Source organism: Engraulis encrasicolus, chromosome 19, assembly GCF_034702125.1.
Source record: "Engraulis encrasicolus isolate BLACKSEA-1 chromosome 19, IST_EnEncr_1.0, whole genome shotgun sequence".
NCBI lineage: Eukaryota > Metazoa > Chordata > Actinopteri > Clupeiformes > Engraulidae > Engraulis > Engraulis encrasicolus.
In genome coordinates this window covers 40,809,053-40,829,314 of record NC_085875.1, presented here as the reverse complement: position 1 = coordinate 40,829,314, position 20,262 = coordinate 40,809,053, and the positions used below count along the sequence as shown (strand labels likewise).

General features: G+C 48.4%; 1 protein-coding gene across 4 annotated transcripts in view; it reads right to left on the bottom strand.

Moving 5' to 3' along the window:
* Positions 1-1,073: 1,073 nt before the first annotated feature.
* fbxo34 (F-box protein 34) overlaps positions 1,074-20,262 on the bottom strand; it is a 33,851-nt gene continuing 14,662 nt past the window's right edge. For 2 of the 4 annotated variants that reach the window (XM_063184418.1, XM_063184415.1), the window contains exons 2-3: positions 14,491-14,679; positions 1,074-4,515 (exon numbers count right to left, since the gene is read on the bottom strand). In XM_063184418.1, coding sequence (XP_063040488.1) covers positions 2,109-4,515; positions 14,491-14,585 — 2,502 coding nt within the window. In that variant the 5' untranslated portion in view covers positions 14,586-14,679 and the 3' untranslated portion in view covers positions 1,074-2,108. Of the gene's footprint in view, positions 4,516-14,490; positions 14,680-17,839; positions 18,054-20,262 lie in introns of those variants that run through there. The other 2 variants (XM_063184419.1, XM_063184417.1) reach the window with 2 other exon arrangements.

The following is a 20,262-nucleotide window of genomic DNA, read 5'->3' as shown; positions in this document are numbered from 1 at the left end:
GGCCTGCTGCTATGCTTCTTCAGTCTTCATACCCTTCTTCCCATCTTTGGGCTTCAGTCTCCAGTCTGGGTAATTGAGGGCATGTTAATGACAGTAATAGCTTTCAGGCGAGTTTGAGGAGGAGATTCAGGAGATCAAGTCAGAGGGGGCTGTAATGGCAAAATGGGAAATGGGAAAAAATGGCCATGGTTCAAACTCTTCCCTATACCATCCTAATAAAGGTGGGAAAAAGCAAATATATATATAGAGAGAGAGACAGAAAGAAAATGGAAACCTAGGACATGGGGTATATCTGTAGCGGAAAAAGGTGTCCCTTCACACAACATAAGCACATTGTTAATCAAAAGCATTGTGTTAAATAGTGCCGCATCAATGGGGACTAAACCACAGCCACAGACTGCCCTGTTATCCATTTCAAACCACTTACGTTTGACCTCCATGAAAGAAGTCATGTGACCAAGGGCAGATGTAAACAAGAATCAATTAGGAGGGAAAACATGCTAGAAAAACGGACTGATTTTATCCATCTCCCTTTCAAAAATTAAAATCACGAGACCAACCAGTGACCGTATATATAGCCACTACGCGAGGCCACTCATGGGAATGAATTTAAAGGATAACTCTGACCGGTTTCAACATGCAGTTGTATTGCTCACATTACCCTTCACTTGTCAGTCAGTACCCAAACATGCAGCGTTTTTTCCCCATTCAGCCCTTTTCATGATTTCAGCCAGCAAATAGGGCATCGGTTTGTTAACGTTGTTTGAAAAGCCACATTGTTTGAAATACTTTTCCTTATTACCTCCAAAGGTTGCTTTAGAAATTCCAAAATATAAGGATGCTGTTAAAAAATGTTTGAGGAGATTTTTCCCAATGCATGTAATAGATTTCTTGTGATTTCAATTCACCCAAACAATAAGATATAAACATGACATGACTTGCCTCATCAAGCCACTGGTGAAACTGAAACGATCAAAGGAATGACCAACATGGGTAAATATACCGTACATAAGATTTACAGGTATGCATCCATTACCAACTTTTCGATTCAGTTCAAACAACTAGGACACTGCTTCACTTTCCATCATAGTCATTTATTAACATTAATACTTTCAGTTCATTAAGGCCAATATCTCCCAACTTCCAAGGTAGAATACAGTCCCATTTTATATACTGTACATATAGGGTGTACGTACACTTTATGGAAAGGATAAGAGCGCACATAAGGAAAGGCGAGAGCAGCCATTCACAAAATGTCTCCACAACAAAATGCTTTGACAGGAAGAAAACAGCCAATATAACCCTTTAAAAAAATCTGAAATACACATTAACCCTCTTCAATTCTTATTTAAAGGTCCACTATTATGTTTTTGTACTGTCTTGATATCTTTATAAAGCTATTTTTATGTGTCTGGAAAAAGGTCAGAAAGTTGGCAATACTTGATATGGAATGTCTCAAATGTCAACAAAGCCACATTTCTTGAGGAAAAAAAAAAGCATGACACTTCCTTGAGCTGGGAACTTCATTGTGCGTTTGATTTTTTTTTTTTTTACACGCTTAACGAGACAATGAAATTCAGTGACCCACCCATCCTCACAAAACACACATACTGTAGTGATAACACAATATGAGTATGTTTTTTGATTGGCCTTCATGGAAGGAAGGAGGAAGTTGCAGGCTTCAGGTATTTTAGTCATGCGGGTGTGGGGTAAAAAAATATCTACAGTTTGAAAAAAAGAAAAGATAATGCATTTGAAGCACATGAATATCTTAATGCTGATAACAAAATCCCAAACATTAAGTAATAATAAAATAACCATAATAGTGGATCTTTAAATTCTTGTATTTTTTTCTTTAAAAAAAAACAAAAAACCCAAGAGCAAAAAACCCTCACATTTATTTTTTTAATATTAATGTATGTGTATGTGTGTATAGTCAGTTGCAGTTTTACTTCTGCAAAGAAAAAGTAAAAAAAACAAAACAAACAAATGAAACAACAGAAAACCATTTAATTCGCTCACAAATAAAAATCATACTGAATATATATTTTTTTGCACTTTGCCCATAAAAGTCTGATTCCCACACACACACAAACACAAACACACACTTAGGCTTCCTCCAAGTCCCTGGTTTTATAGATCTGAATGCGGTGCGAGGTGGGCACCCAGCGGTTGTCGTGGAGATCCACGTTGCAGCCGGGCGCGTCCTTGTGCGGGGCACGGCAGCACATCCAGTATCCGGGCCCGTAAGGCATGGCCTGGCAGTACCGCTTGTGGTGCCAGCGGCACAGTGACACGTCTCCTTTCTTGTAGCGCTTCTTACAGTGCTTGCACGGGTCCTCCCGGTAACGCGGGTCCGACACCCAGCCCGAGTCGGTGGGCCGCACGTCGTAGGCCTCGATGAGGTCTTTGAAGTCGCGGCAGGAGCACTTGAGCGCCGCCAGGGCTTTGGTGGGCAGCAGGCTGAAAATCTGCACCAGCACATGGTGAGGCAACACCACCAAGTAGGACTGCGGCTCTAGCAACTGCTGGATCTTGAAGCGCATCGCCAGGAACTCCTGCGACACGGGCCGCTGCAGGGGGAAGGAGACCAGCTCTTGTTGGTCTGCGTCGTCACCCTCTTCCTCTCCCTCCTCTGCCTCCACCTGCTCGTTGCTGTGGCCGTGCTGAAGACCTGTGCCCTCCTCCTCCTCCTCTCCTCCTACACTTTCACAATCCCGGTGATCACTGTTCTTGTGGCCGTGCAAAGCCTGTGTCTTTTCTCCTGCGTCACAATCAGCACCACATTCATCAATGTTCTCATGTTTGTGCAAGGCCTGTTCCCTTTCCCCGTCAGCAGGCAATTGATCAGCGTTCCCCAACATCCCGGACGAGCCCCCACATTCAACAGAGCCCTGAGACTTGGCGGAATTTGTGGCAACCACGGTTACAGATATTTTACAATGACTAAGAGTCATAGTATTAGTAGTAGTAGTATTAGCAGTAGTCTCTGTGTGCTGGGCTGTTTTTAGCGGTTTGGACAAGGGCTGTGGCGGAGACTGTCTGAAGAACAGCATGCCTGGCATGGGCTCCTCCACTGTTCCAGGCAGCTCAGGGCCCAAACCCTGCTCAGGCTCTTGACCAGCATCTTTGATTCTGCACTCCACCCGCGCTAGCTGGGCTTTGCTCTTCTCATCCACCTCCAACGCCACAATAGCAGCAGGTGTAGAAAGGATAGGCGAGCTGCTGAGGAACTCGGAGTGTTGTTCGTGCGGCTGGCACGTCTCCGCTGACGGTGCTTCAGCTACTGCGACAGACGGCTGCTCATCCGCTTGCTGTTCGGTGGGCGGCTCGGGGTGCGATGGCGACGGGGGAGCCTGGTAGGGTTCCGAGCCGCCGGCCAGGAGGACGCGCGCCACGTTGCGTCGCAGGCTGTTGTTGCGCGACAGCTCGCCCCCCGACTCGGCGCGGCAGCTCTGGCTCTTCAGGCACTCCGACTCAAGCCGGGCCACCATGTCCAGCACCCGCACGCTCTCCGCCTCCTCCTGACCGCTAAGGCCTCCCGGCGCCTCCACCTCTGCCTTGGGCTCGGACGGGAGCACGGGGGCCTTGGCTCGTGTCAGGGTGCCCGAGCCGGAGCGCAGCTGAACGGGTTTAAAGTCCATATTTTGGTCGCTGCCGCCGTTAGCCATCTCCATGGCCTCCAGGACGGCCACCCTCTCGACGACAGACACCATGCGTCCGCCGCCGTCCTCCCCCTCTCCCCGTGGCCACATCTCCCCCTCGCTCTCTCCAACAGGGGAGGGGGCCTGGGGGTCGCACAGAGCCACCAGGGGAGGGGGTGTCCCTGCGTCTGCCACAGACTGGCCCTCCGTGCCTTTGGTCTTCTCCGTCTTGCCCAAGCGTCGGCGCTTAGCCATGGAGCAGCAGGCGTTCACACGGTAGCCCCTGACGCGGCACACAAAGTGGGACGCCTCCTGAGGAGGAACCCCTTCTCCCGTCATCACGGGCGCCGACACCTCTTCCGGCCCAGTGGCCTCAGCCGACCTGCCGCGCTGCCGCCCGGCGAAGATGGCAATCTTCTCCTGCGTGTTGCCCGGCTTGATCATGGCCAAGATGTCCACAGGGCCGTCCCCATCCTCGCCCTGGTAGATCCTCTGGTATAGCGACACTTCGTTCTCCAGACCCGCGGGGGACGCCATGAGCACCAGGGAGCCCGTCAGGGTGACCTTGGCGGGGACCGGCGGGGCGCCTTTGCCCTTGCGTCCAGCCCAGGTGCTGGTCAGGCCAGCTGTGGAGTTGTTGTTGGTGGAGGAGCGGTGGAGGGTGTTGGTGGAGAGCACGCCAAGGGGACAGCGGTTGGCTGTGCCGCTGCCCGATGACGCAGCCACCAGGGTCGGGTAGGACTGGCGGACGCTGGCCCACTCGCGCCTCAGGGCCCTGGGCTGCTCCATGTGGAGAGTGCAGGGGCCCTCCACCACCGCCGGCTCCTGCTTCTGGGGGGAGGGGTATGGCTTCAGGTGCATGCTAGCTGGCCTGCAACACAAGAAGAAGAACAAGAAGAGGGTCACAGGGGGAAGGATGCCAGTCAGTCTCCAAAATTCAATGTCAAATCCAATACATTTTGTCACAAGTTCGATCATCGGTATCAGTATCAGAGACACAGGACTATCATCTTTGGATTGGCTATGCTGTGCAGCGTCACATGAAATATAGTATAAAAACCCCTAAAGCAGTGTTTCCCAACCAGGGGTACGTGTACCACTGGGGGTACGCGAGCACACTGCAGGGGGTACTTGGAAAATGTTTATTATTGTAACAAATTAATGGAGAAGTCATACTAGGACAGAGAAATTGATATAGAACATAAATTAGGGGGTACTCTTGGCACAACTAAGATGCTTAGGGGGTACGTAAGACAAAAAAGGTTGGGAAACACTGCCCTAAAAGGTAATTTTTTTGTGGAAGCAACTCGCATAACATTAATTTACTTAAACCCTCCTTGTATACTAATGAAAAGCACACCGTCAACTCTCCATGGCTGACATCCCAGTTGATTTACATTCTGTGGTGAATCAAATAAAAACCAAAAGCAACCCTCCATATACCCGTACACTCTCCAGAAAAGAGAAAACCCTCCTTATTTTGCCAACAGTTGCGAAACTCATTCACCACCACATTTAAGAGGAGGGTTTTATAAAACCGTGAGTTGTGGCGGCTGGGAAAAATGCATATACAGTACACATGAACGGCGCAACACTTCTACATAAAAGGGGAGGGACCAGCAGTTTGTCCACAGCGCCACAGGCAGCAGATGCCACCACTCATAAGCCTCGCCACCCACCAAGAAGCCAGAATTACTGTGACCGCATGGCAACAACTTGCCACCAATGGCTTAAAACTTAAAAAGCCAACCGCATACTTTCACAGCAAATACAGTAATTGTTAATTACTCCAAAACACAGACGTGTGTGTGCTCCGCAGTGATGCAAGGTGAGCTCTAGAGGAGTGTCGAAATCTACCTGTTAAAGTTGGCTTGTCCAAGGGAACACTTGTAGGGGGGAGCTGGCTGTAGTAATGGGGACAGATTGATGGCTGCAGTCCTAGACCTCGGGGGTGGGGGTGGGGGTACTGCCAACGCCCCCATCCCCAAATATCTTTACTCTATCCAGCCAAGGCACTAACCAGCCAAGGCACTAACCCACCTACCCACCACACAGTTGGCGCTTTACAGCCAGTGCAGCCAAGGATTGTATTATATACAGTAAATCTCTGGTACAGCTTGCACCCATATGAAGAGACGAGAGATTTTTGTTGTTCATGTTATGTTTGTTTTGTATGATTAGTTCACTCAGTCACTACTGTGTCATAGTGGGGCTTTGCAGCAAAGCACAGCCAAAGATCATATGCCATCAACTATCCCTAGTAGAGCTAGCATTCCAAAAAATGAAGAGATTGTTTGTAGGATATTTATGGTTTCCCACTCCCCACCAGCACTCTAGGCTTTGCAGATAGTAAAGCCAAATATTGTATTCTACAAACAGTCTCTGGTACAGCTTGCACTCAAAATGAAGAGGGTTTTTTTATTGTACGTGTCTCTCGCCCACTACCCACCCACCACACACAGTTGGGCTTTGCCGCTAGCACAGAGAGAGACTATGCCATCAACCATCTCTGCCACAGCTTGCTCTAAAACATGCAACAAAATCTTATTTTCTCATTTTATTACGTTCACTACACACCCACCACACAGTTGAACAGTACTGTGCAGCTACTACAGCCAAAGATTGTATCACAATATGTAAATCATCTTGGGACAGCTTCCACTTCAAATGAAGATATTTTTTATTGTAGGCTTATTTCTCCCACTATCCACCCACCACAAACAGGTGGGCTTTGCAGCTAGTACAGACAAAGATTTTTACAGTACATTACACTTAGCTGATGATTTTTTCCAAAGCAACTTGGTTACAGTCCCTGGAGCAGTGTTTTGGATAGTTGCCTTGCTCAAGAGCACTTCCACTGTGGAGGGAACCAGCAACCCTGCGATCTACCGTCAAACTCCCTAACCATTACACCATGGCTGCCGATGGTGATTCTAGATTTTATTCTACAAAACCATCTCGGTACAGCCTGCACCCACAATGACGTGAGATTTCTGTTGTCCGTTTACTTCTCCCACTATCCAACCACAACACAGTTTGCAGCCAGTACAACGAAAGGCTGCCATCACACATGATGCAGACTTAACAGTAGTACAAGGTGTATTTTTCAGTTTGTTAATGTAAATCAGCATATCCTACTCTGATTATAAGTCGAAACACAGATTTTCTGCGTGTCCACCCGAAGCAGTTGTATTCTACAAACCAACTCAGGCACGGCTTGCACTCAAAAGTGATCTAAGATTTTATTGCTATATGTTTCTTTCTCCTTTTCCCCCCTCCAGCCTGCTCTCCAGGGGGTAACCTGTAGGGGGCTTACTAGCCCAGCCATGTGGCTCTGTAAAAAGCCCTGTGATCACTTCCAGGGACAGGCAGGCGGGCGGGCGGGAAGGAGGGGTGGGGCTCAAGACTGGCTGAGCTGGGCTGAACAATCATTATGCAAGACTTGTAACCGGTGCTGTAATGCAATATAGCACCAAATGATGAAATCAGCCCTTGTAAAAAAAAAAAAAGAAGAAAAAAAAACCTGCACAGTTCAGGCTTGTTGAAAATTTGGATTTCTACATTACACGAGAACACAACTAGGCTGACCCTGTTTTTTTTTCACCAGTCCCCCCCCTTCTCCTCTCCTCTCCTCTCCAAGCGCCTGCCTCTCTCACACATGTCTTTGGGATGAGGGAAGTCACACTAAACCTGCTAATGGCCAACAAAAGGGCCTCCTGTTCCTTGCCAAACTCTCCCTCTCTGACACACACACACACACACACACACACACACACACACACACACACACACACACACACACACAAAATAATGGGTGGGAAGCCACCCAAGGCTAGACACAGCTGGCCTCTTACACAAGCACTGCCATACCAATGCACATACACACACACACACGTTTTGGGGAATATGACTGGGGGCATCCAAGCCGATCACGTTCCTGCACATGTGGTGCGTGCGGGTAAACGGTCTAGCTTCTTGGAAAAGAGCAAATAATAAAATATTTTATCTGTTCTGTAAATGGCCGTATAATAATAGAAAGTTGAGGTAATGGTTTTTCGGGGTTGAATCACTGTGAAGCGTAGCCTATGCCAAAACAACACATGTGCTCTGACTAAACTTGGGGCAAGGCGATTAATCGGTCCTCAATGATGTTCATGTTAAAATGCATCAAAGGTCTACGATGATCAGATTTGTTGTTTTTTTTTTTTTTTTAAACAGTGTCAATGTCATTGTTGACAAAAAAGTGTTAGTGTCATTTATGCCATCTTTCTGTGTATACTAAGAAAGACAGAACAAGAGAGATGTCCGTTCTTAAATAACAGCCCCATCAACAAGTTTTCCAAACATTGGGCAAATTGGAAACATGGCCAATACATCCCACACACTACTGACATGGTCAATTTTATCATTGATTAGATTTATTGGTGAGGAGATCACCAATGCAATACATGGGTTTACAGTTTGTAAACAATCCCTGGCTGCAGACTGTTCAACCTCTAATTGTTGGAAACTGCTGTCACTCAAAAAATGCATCTAGCATCTTGCCCCTCCTCACATCGCCAAAGTTTGTACACGGAAAACCTATCTATAGACAGGCTTTGAGCTTCTAACAAGTTGGCATCTATTGCATGTTCTCTCTGCCAAACATGGTGCCCAAGAGTAATCATGTGTACTTAAGCACGTGTAGCAGCTCTCACTCTCTTACTACTACACCATGCAAACATGTGCCTGTTACAGTGGGGGTGGACAATAGACAGTCAGCACAGTACATGAAGAGAGTGGTGTGTCTGTGTGTCTGTGTGTGTCTGTCTGTCTGTCTGTGTGTGTGTGTGTGTGTGTGTGTGTGTGTGTGTGTGTGTGTGTGAGAGAGAGAGAGAGAGTGTGTGTGTGTAGACTTGCAGCAGGCAGGCAGGCTTAAGTTCTTATAAGGCATTCCCCTTCTGCACATCCCACTTCCAACCTAATAATGGGGACAGTGGAGGAGGGAGGAGGGGAGAGGGAGTGTGTGTGTGTGTGTGTGTGTGTGTGTGTGTGTGTGACTGTGTGTGTGTGACTGTGTGTGTGTGACTGTGTGTGTGTGTGACTGTGTGTGTTTGTGTGTGTGTGTGTGACTGTGTGTGTGTGTGTGTGTGTGTGTGTGTGTGTGTGTGTGTGTGTGTGTGTGTGTGTGTGTGTGTGTGTGTGTGTGGGAGAGAGAGAGAGAGAGATATCTCACGTGATCAATCCAGGGATGGCATTCTCTAAAGTGTGTGTCTGGATGTGTTTGTCGACAAGTTATTCAGGGGCAAGTCACGGGGAGAGGGGAACAGTCACACACACACACACACACACACACAAATTACTGGGTGGGTGGCTTTTGAGGGGCTGTGTGATGGACTGCCATTGGGCACCCAGCATTGGTCATGGAAAATTGCATGCCATAAGCAGAGTAGGGGACCAGTTGGTGCGTCCTTGGAAGGCCAACAAACAACCCCCAACACCCCCAACAAACGAACCAACCAGTACAACCCACTCCCTCTACTCATGCAGACATTTTCACACTCGGAGTCCACTCACTTGCACACAGCCCCCTGGACACGAAACATGCACGCGCGCACGCGCACACACAGACCCCTGGAGATGAAACGCACACAAGCACAAACATATTGCCAAGACACTGCTCGGATTTCCCCTTCTCTGGGGAAACGAAAAGAAATACGCATTTAATTGAGCCAAGAGATGATATTGTGGCTTTTAGTCAGACATTACTTAGGGTTGAGGCCGGGAGGGGACCCAGAGAGGAAAGAGCCACAGCACACACACAGTCAAAAAGAAGAGCGAGAGTCCAAAGTGGGCCACAGAGTGCCAGGAGCAGTGAAAACAACGGTGGCGTGTAGTCGCCATGGAGACAACAGCATTGCCTGGCACCAGACACACTGATCTGATCTCCCAGCCTTGCCAGCCAGCATGCAGAAGGAGCTGTACAGTAACAAGTACAGCACACACACACACACACACACAAAGCACACACACAAGCACAAAGTACGCACACACACACACAAGCACAAGCACAAAGTACGCACACACACACAAGCACAAATTATGCATGCACGCATACGCACACATGCAGGCACGCATACACTTTTCTATCTAGAGGCCCACTGGGTCAGAGCAGTGCTTTTCCATGCCTCAAAAGGGAAGCCAAGCCAGAAAAAGAAAGAAAGGAAGGGGGTGGTGAAGAAGAAGAGAAAAAAAAATAGAAAAGGAAAGATCAGCTAAAAGAGCGAGAGTAAATCCCTAAGCCGCCCGCCTGCGCGCCGCACCGTGGCTCTGGCCTTTACTACGAGTAGAGCGGCACGTGAACCCTGCCTGGCCACTACCCGCCGCGCCGTGCTGGCCCCGCGCCACAACTGATTAGCAGACCTTTAAAGACCTCGGACAGAGATTCTAAAGAGTGTTGTACTTTACTCCGACCAGCACCTTTTTGCTACATTATGATGTGCAAATTATTGAATAAAACTGTGTGGGGTTTTTTTCCATCCAGTCTCTCTGCCTCGGATTTGTTTGGTTGGGAAGTGTGTGCTGTCTTGCTGGAGCCTGAGGTGAAGAGCTTGATTTCTTACACACAGACTTTTACCCTCATTATCACACAGTGCTTGGGATTTGGATACATGCACCAGGCAAAAGAAAACACACAGAGGTCAGAGGGACGCAACTGTAAATGTTGAACATGGTCTCCTTGGCTTGGCTTGGCTTCTGAACTGATGGACTTCTCTCTCTGGAAAACTGACTGTGCTGGATGTTAGAGATCAGTTCACATTACATGACATGGGAAGGGGGCCTTTCAGATGACTTTGTCCCGGCCGGGCCCGGCGAAAGCTGTCAGCAGCCGTCTTGCTCTCTGCAATTCTGCCTTTGGCCACACTAGCCTGGCTGCCGTTCCATGCAATTCTTTGCCCCATCCGCGCTACACACACGCATCAAGCTAAGCTGAGGGGTGGAAGTGAAATTTGTTTGCCGACGACGGTGCCTAGTGTGGTTAATCCATCCAATCCTGGCTTTGGCAGACTCACGTCTCACTCCTGCGCCCTCCAATCATGGCTTTGCCCTTACAAGTCTAACAACTGCTCTCTCCAATCTTGGCTTTGCTTACACTACAATAGTCTCTCTTCTATCCAATCCTGACTCTGCCCTCACTAGTTTAACTCCTGCACTGTCCAATCTTGGCTTTGCTTACACTACAATAGTACATCTTCTATCCAATCCTGGCTCTGCCCTCACTAGTTTAACTCCTGCACTGTCCAATCCTGGCTTTGCTTACACTACAATAGTCTCTCTTCTATCCAATCCTGGCTCTGCCCTCACTAGTCTCTCCCCGTCTCCATCCAATCTTGACTCTTGATAGTCTGTCTCTTTTTCCTATCCAATCATGACTGACCTCTTTGCCCATGCTAACTGAGGTCATCCTGCACAGCCCGCTACTTAGGGCTGGTACACACACACACACTAGTGCATCTCTTGTTGTATCCACTTCTGGCTGTGCCCTCTCTGCTGCTCCCGATGTCCCCCATTACTCAGTCTGGCAGCCCAGAGACCGGGCGCCCCACACCTGACTTCTCACGTCGCTCCACTAACTGCACTCTCCATGTTTTGCAGTGCAACAGCACTGTTGTGAAACCCAAGCTACGCAGCGCCAACTTTCAGATGCCCTTGCTGTTGACTTCTAAGGTTCCTCTAAAACTTCTTTTGGAATTCTTATGTCCTCCTTTTGGGACTTTAGATGGTTTTTTATGAAAGTGTCTGCTAAAAATATGTTTGAGCCGATAACCTTGTTGACTTTACGGTTCCTCTAAGCGTCAACTAGCTTTCTCATGTCCTGCCATTTAGTATGTTAACTTAAAGAGTCTGCCAACATTTTAAGTTGTTAAGTAACGTGTGGAAAAGCAGTGCACCTCAGAGTGGCTCGGCATGGCTCTTTTCAGCCCCCATCAATCCACCGCTTTCCCACTTCAGATGCTTTTAGTTTTGCCCCCTTTTTCCATCACTCCTCTCCATCCTCATCCATTTCCATCCCTTGTCTGACAGACACTACACAGTATCAAGAGAAAAAAAGCCCCGACTTCACAACAACAAGGTACCACCACCTTCTCTTTTCTCCCTTTTTTTCGCCTGACTGATCCATTCTCAGTGCCTACTATTATCCTCACTTATGTTCTTTTGCAACCGTTATGTCACACAGAGTGCAGTGCAGTGCAGTACAGTGCTGGTTAAAAAAACAAAACAAACTCTTCCTCTGTAGAAAGGGCCAATGATTATTGTGAGTGGAAATGATGGAGAGATCAGAGATGGATGGATGAAGGGATGGATGCAGGAGGAGTGGGTGTGGGGTCAAGAGTAGCATTATGTAAAAAGGGAAAGCAAACAAACTAACAAGCAGAGGGAGAGACTGCTGCTGTGGTCTTAGAATGCAGGCAGGCAGGCAGGCAGTACAGCGGATTGGGGAGAAGAGAGGAGGAGAGGAGATTGGAGGACAAGAGGAGAGGAAGAGAAAGGAGTGGAGGATAGGAGAAGAGAGTGTAGGAGAAGAGAGTGTAGGACAGAGGAGAGTGGAGCAGAGTAAAGTCGCGAAAGAGTGGAAAGAGAGAACAGGAGCATGGAGTGGGGGAGAGAAGAGAAGAGTGAGCAAAAGAGAGGAGAGCAGAGGAGAAAAGCATTGAGTGGAGGAGTGGCGTGAAGAGAGGAGAGGAGAAAAGAGTGGTGGAGAACATGAGAGTAGAGGAGAAGAGTAAAGAGGAGAGAAGAACAACAAAACGGGGGGGGGGGAGGAAAATGGAGGAAAAGAGATGACAGGAGAAGAGAAGAGAGTGGAGGAGAGTAGAGAAGAGAGGAGGAAGAGAGAGGAGGAAGAGAGGAGAGAAGAGTGGAGGAGAGGTGAGATGAGATGATGAGAGTAGAGGACATGAAAGTAGAGGAGAGTGGAGGAAAAGAAGAGATGAGAGGAGAGGTGAAGAGAGGAGAGTAGAGGTGAGCTTATTGTCAGATTCTCAGACGCACTGCCTCCATTGTTTAACTCATACCCCCTCTGCTCCTCCAGCTCAACTTCTCTCTACCCTTGGCCATCGTATTGCACTCTCTCTCCATCCTCCCTCCACATCTTTAAGCTCTCCCTTTTCTCCCCTCCCTCTCTCGGTTACTCGGTTTCTTTTGCTGGGCCTGCAAATACATACCCCACCTCCACATCCCTATCCCTGTCCCACCCCCCATAGGAGATCAGCCAGGGAACCTGTCCAACATGAGGGAAACGGGAGGGGGGAGTAGGGTAGAGGAAGTGAGAGCGAGAGAGCAAGAGAGCGAGAGAGCGAGAGAGCGCAAGAGAGCGAGAGAGAGCAAGAGAGCGAGAGAGAGAGCAAGAGAGAGCGAGAGCGAGAGAGGACTTGTCCAACATGAGGGAAATGAGATGGGGTAGAGAGGGAGGATGGGTGGGGAAGAGAGAGAGAGGGGGAGGGGGGGGGATTATTGCGAGAAGTCAGAACAAGCACACACGGAAAAAAAAGAAAAGAAAAGGAAAAAGGAGGGAGAAAAAAAAAAACAAGTGAGTGAAGTAAGGGATGAAGTCACATCATCGCTGGAGGGAGGGAGGGGGGAGAGAGGGAGGGGGCCTGCGCTCCAATTATGCCGTAACACTGTGTTCCTCTGCTGCATCTGGACCCAGCCCCGCACCCCTCGGCTGCACGCGCCTACACATGTGTTCAGCACACGCGGAGTGCACGCCATTCCACACATTACAAACACACCTACACACACACACACACACACACACACACACACACAGGCAGGCAGGCAGGAAGGCAGGTACAGTAGGCGGGCAGACAGGCGCTGCAGTGGAGGAAGAGGAGGGTTGGAATATGGAGGTGTGATGGGGGCACAGGGGGTGGGGGTGATAATTGCAGGGTGAGGTAACGGCACTGGTCTGAGGCAGCACACACGCACGCACTCACACATACAAGCGCATGCTCGCACACACACACACGCATGCATGCACGATCGCAAGCACACACATACACACGTGCACGCATAAGAGGAAGACAGGGAGGGTACAAAAAGGCAAACTTTCAATCCAAGTTTGGCGGCGGCCGGGGGGGAAGGGGTGTGTGTGTGTGTGTGTGTGTGTCTAAGTGCATGTTTCTGTTCCGCTATCAGTTCTCCAAGCAACTAGATGATGCAATACTGTGGTCTGAAGGAAAAACAAATAATCCCAGACAGACAGACAGACAGACAGTCACCTCTCCTGGTTGTAACAACTGCACAGAGCAAGTTCAAGACCAAAACAATGGTAATTGAACCAAGGGTAAACAAGCAGCCTAAAGATGGCAGGAGAGTGGCAGAAGAGGTCCCATCAGTGAGGCCAAAACTCAAAGGAGACACACGCACACAGACCTGCTTCTGAAGACGTTTCGCATTTTCAGGCCGTCAGAGATTATTGCACCTAATCACCTAAACCGACTGATGCGTTCACTGTTAAAAAGCTGATTCACAAGTTGATTCACAAACTGGGGTATATGGTGATCACGCCCTGATGAAGACACGGGTGTGGTTGAAACCAGTTGGCGTTTTTAGATACTAGATACCCCCCGCTTAAAATTAAGGTTTTTTTTATTTAAATACACCTAAAACTCCTTGTCTCTATGCAAAAGTTGCCTGAAGTAGGCCCTACAGCCCCAAGTTTTGAGGATTGGATTTTGTCTTTTGACTTCAAGAGCACCGGCATATTGCAGTTTACTTATTGAATAAAGAAGATCGCTCAGCTATCTCCCTCAAGTAATGGATATTGTACCTCCAGGGTTGAGATATCTAGCGGTGGACTAACCTCCAGTCTAGCGGGGTTTGGGAGGGTGTCTTGCGGGGTTCGTGGTAAGGGGCTGGGCTGACGTAGCTGAGGGATTCACATAGTTTCTGGGGCATCAGGCTCCTCCCTCCGGCTCGGCGGGACGGGGAGCTCCCACGATGCACTTCTCCTCTTCTCAGGCGCAATCAGACAGCGGAAGACTCCCAACTACTGTAGAGACAGACAGAGAGAGAGGGAAAGAGGGAAGAAAGAGACAAATTAGATTAATAATGGGTCGACAAGGTCAGGGATCAGACACTGTACATAAGTCCTCTGAAATTACAACCAGACCGTCATTTAACGTGTGCGTGTCTGTGTGTGTGTGTGTGGTGACAATGCTTAGCTTGCATATACACAGTGTCTGAATGCATGAGTATGCGTGTGTATGTAATGTAGGAGTACTATTGTGTTATTGGAACAGCCAAGTTGTGGGAGAATACAACCACATGGACGTAAAGACATATTGCTGAGCTAGCAAAGACACATGTGAGTGTGAGTGTGCGTCTCTTGTCATCACATGAATGGTCAAATAATGGCCATACAAGGCAACAACACAATGGACAAGGCCTCTCGGCAATACCTTCAAACTCCAAAGAAAACAGCTATTGTTCCGATCCAGCTGACTATAAACTTACATCTCTGCAGTAAATTAGAAACAGTCTCTGTGTAAAGAAACGGACTACATTTTTGCAACAGCGTAAAACCGCCAGTGGAGAGAGACTGACCCATCGCATCACTGCCATAGCAAGCCATTACCAGCCACAGACGGCTCGCAAAGCCATGGCCTACACACGCGTATGCGCACGCGCACACACACAGTCTCGGACCACCATAAACACATCCCACAACAGCTAACCTTCAGTGGCAAAGTGCTGTTGGAAAGAAAAGGAGAGGCATGTCTGCCACCACCACCACAGCCACGTCGTCCCCTGTTGTCCTAAATGCTGACTGCTGATGACGGCCAGCTCACTGCACCCCTGTCCTGTCTAGTCCAATCCTGTGTACTCTAGCCCAGTGTTTCCCAAACAAGGGCACATGCACCACAAGGTGTACGCCATCACATGACAGGGGCTATGCACAAAAATGTAATAGCAAATGTATGGCGCAGACACATTTCAATATAGAGTAAAAGATTAAGAGGTGGGGGTGTACTACTCATAGCATTACATAAAGGCTTGGGGAGTAAGCAAGACAAATAAAGGTTGGCAAGCACTGCACTAGTCCAGTCCAGTCATGTCTTTCACAGCAGTGAGTGAGTGAGTGAGTGAGTGAGTGAGTGAGTGAGTGAGTGAGTGAGTGAGTGAGTGAGTGAGTGAGTGAGTGAGTGAGTGAGTGAGTGAGTGAGTGAGTGAGTGAGTGAGTGAGTAGGTGAGTGAGTGAGTGAGTGAGTGAGTGAGTGAGTGAGTCATGCCTTCAGGAGCTAGGGAGCATTGGAAAAGCTTCAGCTCTTGAGGATCACAGGCCTTTTGTGTCTTTTCTGCTTTTAAAGCGTTAGCATGGGTGGGTGTGTAGAGAGTCAGAGGGAATGCGTGGAGGGAGGGAGTGAGAGAGAGAAAGAAAGAGAGCATGAGTGAAATAGCAACAGAGTGGGAGAGAAAGTGTGTGTGTGTGTGTGTGTGTGTGTGTGTGTGTGTGTGTGTGTGTGTGTGTGTGTGTGTGTGTGTGTGTGTGTGTGTGTGTGTGTGTGTGTGTGTGTGCGAGGGAGCGAGAATGCATGTGCCTTTTCTGAAGAACCAGTCCATATGCACTCCTGCATGTGCGTGGAGCCTGAAAAACAAGCGTAGATGGCAAACCAAAAGCCTGAGTCAATCCCAGCCCACGGCCATGGCCCATTAGCCCAGTGCATTAAAATGCACAGGCCTGAATACTGTATAGTGCACCTCCAGCAACACACACACACACATACACACACACACCCCTTAGTCTCCACCTCCACCTCTTCACAGTGTACCGTAATGCAGGCCCTAGGCTTGGGCGGCATCCAATTATTCATAGCCAATGTTACCCAACTACTACATCAACATTTTACAGCTTAGTTGATATGCAAGATATGGCCTCCTCTGTAACAGTCAGAGCACTCTATCGTCTAAGGTCTGAGCATCTCTCTGCCAAGTGACAATGGGAATTTCCCCGTGTCTCGTTGGTTAACTTATTGACCATGTCAAACGATAACTTGTAGAATGGACACCGAATTTAAAAAAAATACTACTTGAGTTGAGGTACTTGAAAATGCACTGCTGTACAGTATACATGGGTTCTACATTTTTGTTTTCTCCTGGCTGCGTGACTCTAGACTTGGCACAACTCAAACTCTGATTGTTGGACACCACTATGGGTCAAAAAATTAGCTCACGTGGTTGGCGGTCAGTGTCTTGCCCCTCCCCACAACGCTGTGTTTACAAACACGGTGAACCCATGTATTAGCCCACTGCTGCAACCTAGTAGAGGTCATTACTCACAGCAGTCACCAAGGGAGGAGTGGGAGCAGAGCCACCACATTAAGTCACCAGCCTTCCAGTCAACTCCTCAATGAGCTCATCGTGGTTATGTCACTGAGGATTTTAAAATATACACTTTCAGATGGCACTAAAACTACTAAAACTACCCATTGACTGAAGAAGATGGGAAGTGGTCATGAATCAGACTTGTTGACGATCTTATCTTATTGTACAACAAAAGAAATTGATGATGTCATTTTTTTTCTTTATGAAACTTCTACAACAAACGTGCCTGAACTATAAATCAAAAACAAAAACCTGCAAAAGAACAATTATTACCAAATCTCTTTTGATAAAAACAGTTTTGTGGCTTCAAAGGTTACAGTACATTTAATAATTTGATGGAAACAATCTGTGCGAGTGAGTGAGTGACTGTATGGAGAGGGGGGTAAGACGGATTGGGGGAAATCTCCCTGAGAAACCCTTTCAACCCTCTTGCCAGTGTTAGATCTCCAGTCCTCTGCCAAAAAGTTTCCTTTTACGAGAGAGCCAGGCACATGAGAAGTTTAAGCAAAGCAAGCGGGTTAGGCCAGGCCAAAAGCCATGCTGTAAGTTACTGTACAGCAGTATGTTATGGTGTCTTTAAAATCCCTCCATGAAGCAGAGCTCATAAAAAAAACACAGTAGATCTTCACTCAACAGCATGTCAGAAGAGGTGCCAGAGCCTGTTCTGACTACAGGACAGCCACCCCCCGCCACCCCCCAACCAGCCCACATCACGAACGAACACACACATACACACACAAAAAGAAGTACACGTACACATGCATGTGCACACACACACACACACACGCACCATATATGAACACACACAAACACAAGCATGTACACACAGATCTGTTGCTTGTTGAAATGGTTGTCTGTCAGGAGGCCCTTGAGCCTGGGGCAGATTCCTCTGGTGTAGGTGGCTGCCAACGCACTGCACTTCACTTTACTCTCTCCACTCTCCTTCACTTCCTGCTACAGCATCTATCGCCTGCCTGTCCTGCACACACCCATTCATGGCCATATCATCCACAGATATACAAAGCACACAGAACCGCTCAACACACACACACGCACGCACACGCACGCACACGCACACACACACACACACACACACACACACACACACACACACACACACACACACACACACACACACACACACACCCTTTTCTGTATGTAACAGCAAGGGGGAGGAGAGTGGAGGAGAGGAGGAAAGGGGTGGGAGAGAGAGGAGAGAGAAGGGTGGTCATGTAGAGAGGGATACATTTTTAGTCAGTGTTTCACAGGCGGATGAATGTGACTCTTTCACTGCATTTCCCTCAGTGGAATGAGAGCTGGTATTGACTCGGGCAAGATAGATAGATAGATAGATAGATAGATAGATAGATAGATAGAGAGAGAGAGAGAGAGAGAGAGAGAGAGAGAGAGAGAGAGAGAGAGAGAGATAGAGATAGAGAGATAGAGAGAGACAGAAAGACAGAAAGACAGAGAGAGGGAAAAGAGTCGTTTGGCAGCCTTCTACCAAGATAGATAGATAGATAGATAGATAGATAGATAGATAGATAGATAGATACAGAGAGAGAGAGAGACAGAGAGAGACAGAAAGACAGAGAGAGGAAAAAGAGTCGTTTGGCAGCCTTCTACCAAGGAAAGCCATCTCCTTTTCTCCTCTCTCTTACACACACTTGCCCGCCCTCTTTCACAAACTCTGCCTCTCATACAATCTCTCTCTTTCATACATACCGGTAGCTTTCTTGCTCTCTCACTCGGAAACACACTCTCTCTCTCCACTCTCTTCATTCTTTCCCTTATTCACTCGCTCCCGTACACAAGCCAGGGAGGGAGTTTTGCTTTCAAAGAGATATGCGTGCCATGAACGGCTGATAAAGTCTGAACAAAAGCTGCTTTTGGGACCGGTAGCCAACAGGAGTTTGTGGGGGTAGTGGTGGCAGTGGTGCGGTGTTGGCCTCCGCACACCGGCTCCGACAAAGTGCAGAGCACTGCTCCGCAAAAGTTTGATTCCATTGTTTTCAATAGAACCCCATCGGACATCGGCTAGCGATTAGAGACTAGTTCTATTTTGTCTGAGCCGTCCATTGACTATCCATGCTATGTTTGTGTGAAATTAGGTTTGGGGGTCGGAATTGTGTCGGAAGCGAAAGTGCTCCACATCGGACCTGATGTGCGGAGGCCTGCACACCCTCCCCGGCCACACATGCATGCACACACAGCCACAGACACAGACAGACGCACGGTTAGAGTGTCTCAAGAAAAGGGGCTACTGGCATGTCAGGCAGATAAGGGAACATCCTCTCCTTCTTTCCTTCTCCCTTTCTCTCTCTGCCCACCCTCTTCCTCCTAAGCTCTCATCACTCTTTCCCACCGCCTTCCCTCTGCCAATAAGCCTTTATGTCATGAGAATGATATTGTTCAGCAAATCCTCAGCCCCAACTCTCACACAGGCACATTTGGGTCAGTCTGTCTAGCAATCAAACAGTGACACACTACGCAGTGCACATATGCACACAGTGACACACGCAAGTCACATGTGCTTGTAAAACACACACATTCAGTGACACACACACACACAGTGACACACACAGTGACACACACACACACACACACACACACACACACACACACACACACACACACACACACACACACACACACACACACACACACACACACACACACACACACACACACACACACACACACACACACACACACACACACACACACACACACACACACACACACACACACACTACAAACTACAAAAGAACAGTGGAGCACGCCGACAAACACACACACACACACGCACTCACTTCACTACAAAAGAACAGTGGAGCACGCCGGTGGAGGCCGGTACCAGATTCCCCCGTCCCCAGCCCTAGCACCCCTCAGCTGCCTCCCACCCCCTACCACCCCCCTCCCCTCCACACTGCCCAAATCCAGGCCCCTCTTCGGGCCACTTCCCCAGCCACATTCTTGGCTCTGCTGCTCAGAGAGAAAGCCCAAAAAGAGCAACTATCTAAACAACAAGGGCCAGCCCGGGGGTGAACCGTCTCCCTGCCAGCCAGCCAGCCAGCCAGCCTACATAACAGATTCTCCCGTCCTGTAAGTAGAGGGCAGAGCCTTGGCTTTTCCCCTCTCCACGATCCCTGAACAGCAACAACTGCCGGCCAAAAACCTTGGGTGGAAAAAAAAAAATGCAATTACATATTTTCTAGCCATTCTTCACGCAGGACTTCATTCCTGCACA